At 36.6% G+C, this 5,650-nt stretch overlaps 1 protein-coding gene across 1 annotated transcript; it reads right to left on the minus strand.

Moving 5' to 3' along the window:
• Positions 1–5: 5 nt before the first annotated feature.
• LOC132061937 (ABC transporter C family member 14-like) lies at positions 6–5,019 on the minus strand (the record flags this gene model as incomplete). Its single annotated transcript, XM_059454611.1, has 7 exons — positions 4,892–5,019; positions 2,665–4,762; positions 2,127–2,447; positions 1,836–1,922; positions 970–1,605; positions 718–882; positions 6–239 (listed from the first exon to the last, which is right to left on the minus strand). Coding segments are annotated over exons 2-7 (3,525 nt in total), but the record flags the coding sequence as incomplete, so codon positions are not given.
• Positions 5,020–5,650: the final 631 nt, after the last annotated feature.

Below are 5,650 nucleotides of genomic sequence, written 5' to 3' on the forward strand. Positions count from 1 at the left end.
AAAATACTACCAATAAACTCTAGGCGAAGACCTAGCCATTCATTTGATGCATTGCTGTGGAAATCCATCCTTAGATTAGCATTGACTCTCTCAACATTTCCTTGAAAGAACTTATCTTCCTTCCTGAAACAGCGTACAGTCATGATGCCTGATATGGTTTCAGAGAAGTGATGAAGGATTGGAGCTTTGGTGATTGAACCAAGTCTGGTTAATTCGCGTGAGGATGCAATGTAGTATCTCTGTGTGTCAGATGAAAAATGAAAATGGAAATTAATACTGTTTGTAATAGTAGGAAATGACTCCCCTAACTGCAATTAGGTCTAATGACCTTGATATTCTTTAAATGATGAAACAGTTTAATTTCATTAGAATGTTTCATGTGTTATGTAGGATTGGCCTTCCAGTGATTATTGTAGCTTGACGTACTGGTGTAATCTTTTAGCTGTGGACTATATCATGTGCATTTCAACTACATCTAGCACAAAGATATAATGCTATAGGTGATGCAGCATATCCTGGTGGCAGTTAAAAGAAACTAGCTAAGACATTCAATGCAAACTATGTGCAAAATTCTGCTAGTACAAATTTAAAGTATAGATTGAACCGTGAAGAATCGCAGAAATAGAGACTAGATTAACTCTCATGGGAGAGACTGAGGATGATGGATTGATCTGATTGCAATAGAGACAATGACTACCCAATCAGAAGCTCTCTTACCCGGTACCAGATGTTAAGCCAAACTAGGGGGATTATGAGGAAGATAGTTGGCCAAGCACTCTGGCATGTTATGAACAGCATGCCAAATAATGCAAAGTACATCAGAAGCACTATACTTAGAAACAGTGGAATCAGAAAATCAACATATGCCTGATCAGTTGATGCCTGAAAAACAAATACCATCCATTAGATCAGTGAAGGAAGATTCTATACTTGTAATGAATCAGAATCTGGTGAAGGAAGATACTATACTCGACTTAATATTCTTCCTGATGGAGTTGTGTCAAAGAATGACATTGGAGCATGCAGTATGCTATCAAGAATTTGATCGAAGAAACGTTGAGCTGTTTTGAGACCCACAAACGCGACAAGAAATGATCTGACAACCACACAAATGCAACAAAAGCCAGCTATAAACGAGTAAACCTCTATGAAGAGAGAAGGATTGAATATATGGTCCTTTGAAGTCTCATATGCCAGCCAATAGTCACTCAACATAGAGGACCCTTGCCAAAATACAGAAATGATTACTACAGCTGCTACTCCCCACCATCCAAATGCCTCAGTGAAGTACTGCTTGTAGACATCAAAACTGACATGACCGGTCTCTCTTTCCTCATCTTCAATAAGCTTGGAACTACCCTTTGGTTTTTGGTCTAAAGAACTGCTTTCACCATTGGCTTCCTCTTGAGATTTCTGGGGTGACTTCGGCATTAGTTGATGAGGTGATCTTGGTGTTTGTGGGAGATTCTCACCAGAAGCACTAGGGCTATTTTCCACGAGATCCATTGAGTTCTCATGTGCAGCGACAAGATCACCAAAATCCAGACCCAATTCGACAAGCTCATCATATTTCCCAGACTGCACGATCTTACCATCTCTCATGACCTATTGATACAGAAAATAATGCAACTTCTTCGTTAGAAAAATAGAAATTACTACTTATCATCTTTTGTAATAGAAATCTTCAAATTTTAGTAGTAATAATTTGTCCTCAAGATTATTACATATAATTGAGAAGTTCTTCAAACAATCACTAATTTGTCTTTCATTTTCTTACTTTATTAAGGGAGTACTTGATCGAATTGCTATGCAAAGTAAGTAAATGTGGTGCTTACCAGAATATGATCTGCATTGTGCAGGAAGTCAACTTGGTGAGTGACAAGAACAATAGTCTTATCCTTCAAAGCTCCCCTTACACATTCCTGCACAGACTGATATCAGTTACATAGCATAGTTTTTCCTCATTCATAGATTTTATTTTAGTAACTATGCAAGAGAAATAATTTTCCTATTCTTTTTTCTCAGATACATGACTAACCCTCAAAAGCTGTAGCACGGGCAGATTTCTTGTAGCAACTTATGCAGAAAAAAAGCGTTAGAATAAATGATATATCAATTGGAGTGACCTTAAATATTTCTGATCCAGTTTGAGCATCAACAGCGCTAAATATATCATCAAGAAGATAGATGTCGCAGTCCTGATATACTGCTCTTGCAAGTTGTATCCTCTGCTTCTGACCTCCACTAAGGTTGATTCCTCGTTCTCCTATCTCAGTTTGGTCTCCATGTTCCAGAATTTCCAAGTCTTTCTCCAAGGAACAAACCCGTAGTACATCTTTGTATCTTTTGTTGTTCATTGGTGAACCAAACAAGATGTTTTCTTGGATTGTAGCGTTCTGTATCCATGAGGTTTGGGCAACATAAGCAGTGCTTCCACAGACTCTGACCTGTATGGAAGGACAAGTGTAAGAAACTACAATAGACTACCCAGTCTTAACATGCCCAAACTCACTTGTTTGCTTGCTGCAGAATCACTGTGAAGTTACCAGTGCAAAAGAGAGAAATAAACAAAATGGGAGTTGCTTGAAAGAATTACAAAAGCACAACCAAATTCTAACAGATCACCAATATTCAACATGTTAAGTAGCAAATAGGTGATTTTACCTCTCCCGATAACTTATGAAGTTCACCAAGAATTGATGCCAACAAAGAAGACTTTCCTGATCCAACCATTCCCACAATTGCAGCAAGCTCTCCCTTTCGAATTTCAACATTTATGTCTTTTAGAACAATTTGATCACCATCATCTTCCCATGAAAAAGTCCCATCTTTCACCTCCACTGCAATCCTACCACTACAGCCTACTTCTCTTTCGACAACTTTATGATCCAATTCACGGCTAGTCATATATCCATCTAACCTACCTAGAGATACCATGGCTTGTGAAACTGACATAAGGGACTGGGGAAAGGTTCTGATAGGATCCTCTAAAATTCTGAAAACTGTTGTTGCTGTGAATACTGTGGCAGCATCTAAAGGTATTTTGCAAAGGATTGCAACTCCAAATGTACAAGCTGCTATGACCTGTGACATACTCCACAGCACTGACAAGTTGCAAGAAAGTAAGTACATGAACTTACTAAGCCAATTGAATTCCTCATTACGTAAAGATTGAATTTTTTCTTTGAAGTGTTCTTCCCATGCCTGAAACTTGATGACACGCATGTTGCCTAACAGTTCATTTATAGCCTTCATCCTTGAATCGCGCTTCATCATCAATTGGAATTGGAACTCATTGTTTTTGCGCGTCATCAACAGTGTACTGATCATAGTTCCAACGATTAAAACAAATGCAGCGAACATAGAAACACCCATGTAATAGTACAAGAGAAGTAATGAAGCTCCAACTTGCAATGGCATCATCCAGAGAGAATGAAGCTGTAGCATCATGTCAGAAAGCTGTTGGGAATCAACAGCCATGTAATTCACTATCTGTCCTACACCATGAGCCTGTCTGGACGAACAAGTTAATCTGAGACCTTTCTTGTATAAAGTAGTGATAAGGGATGACCGAATCTTCATTCCAAGAATCTCAGATTGAAAACTGAAGTGATGTGAAGTAAGAACTTCAATTACTTTGGAAACCAATAGAATCAAGACTAGATAATAGCCCTCAGAAGGGTTTGTTCTATCCCCAGAAGTAAAACTAATGAAACTTTGGATTAGAACTGGACCAACATACATAACAGCCAACTGTACTATTGCAAGGAAACTAATTATAACAATGTCTCTCCAGAAACATCGGATTAATGTCATTAGTACAGGATACTTCACATTTTCATCTGGCTTAGGCCAATTCTTTCCGAAAAACTCTGCCATTCTTTCAGCTCGAAAATCAGGTGGGAGCGAAGGTACTTCATCTAACTTTAAAGGGGATTGATATCCTTTACTAAGCAATGGATTCATCCAGTTCCACACTGCTCTAGAGAATAGCGAAGCTGTGCCATATCCACTCACATTAGAATCTATCAAAATCAGCTCAGCTGCTTCATGTCGGCTAGTAGGAAAAATTCCAGATGATCCTCTTATGGCAAGAATGAGAAGATACAAATACAAAGGAAAGCTAACCAAGATAACTATATCATCCATTCTCATACTCACATCCACATTGTATCCAGTAAAGAATAGACGAATAATTGCAGTAATCGCAAAGAGTAGCACGATAACATAGCTCATCGCCCAGTAGACTCGAAGTGTTATGGGATGCGAAACAGCAGCAAATCTCTTCTGGTGTACAATTAGAACAAAAATAGCAAGATAAGTTACAGCATGAATTAGTCTGAAAAAAGCCTCTGCCATTTCCCATCTTGATTGAACACCCTGACTGAAGGCTAATATGCAAAGAACACTATAAGTTATGGCTAAAAGAGCTGTCACAACTAAAGAACCATAGAACCAAAAGGTGATCCTAAATTGAGGCCTTTCATCTCCTAGGAGAGGTTTATCAAGGGAAGAGGTGGAACTTCCATTCTTTAGAAATCTTGAACTTAGCTTTTTAACTGCTAGTATTAGTAGGATCAACAAGAAAAGCAGGTCAACTGATGATAACACAATCCTCTGAGGACATGGTGAAAGGAAAATGAATTTAAGCCATCTTATTGCTACTAAGACAAAAGAAGGATCATCTGAGGATTGGATGGAAGAAACTGAACAATCAAGAGATGTGAGCCATGAATCAGCTGCCATGACTACAACTAATCTCCTGCAAAAGGAAGAGGCAAGAATGTCAAGAAAACCAAGAAACCAAGAAAACTTATACAAACTATGTAACAGAACAAGATAGCTAATTTCTCATTCAGACATGAACTTGGCATGAAGAGAGACAAGTTACCCTTTTTCATGAAAGTTATACTAAAACAATTCGGTTTGGCTTCTTCATATTTATATTATATCATTATTTGTGTTCATTAACAGCGAGATCGGATTTTGTAGTCTCTCACAAATGTTATTTTAGTTATATGACTTCTTTTTTATTAAAAATAAGTATTTTCTTTGTCCCATTTTAAGTGTGTTAGTTTGATTTGGCATAAAATTTAAAAAAAAAAGATTATTGAATCTTGTGGTTTTAAATTAAATATGTGTAAAGTAGCAAAAAGTATTTTGAGTCTCATGGTTTTAAACTTGTCATGTAGAAGATTTGAATTGTTAACTTACTAAATATAGAAAGAGATACTCTTTTTGGAACAGACCAAAAAGAAAAGTAAGTCATTTAAATTGGGACAGAGGGAGTAGTTAATATAGTAAAAGCGGATTACTTTTGACTCGACTAACTTATATAAAATATTAAAATGTAAATGTATAATATCACATATTTGAATCTTTTAATTTTAAATTCCAAATTCACCTCTGTAATCATACTTTATACTTTAGTAAAGGTATTTCTTAACTTGTTTTTTCATATTTGCCTCTATTAAGTGTTATATGATCAAAGAGCCTATTTATTTAGGGGTAGTTTAGTCAAATTACCTATTTTTGCAGAAGTTAGTAGTGTTTTTTGAAGTGGTGAACTTAAATGGGAAGCAAAACTTTTTCTTTTTTTTATACCGAGGAGTATTAAAATGTAAATGTATAATATCACATATCTGAATCT

This window comes from Lycium ferocissimum, chromosome 7, assembly GCF_029784015.1.
Source record: "Lycium ferocissimum isolate CSIRO_LF1 chromosome 7, AGI_CSIRO_Lferr_CH_V1, whole genome shotgun sequence".
Classification (NCBI taxonomy): Eukaryota; Viridiplantae; Streptophyta; class Magnoliopsida; order Solanales; family Solanaceae; genus Lycium; species Lycium ferocissimum.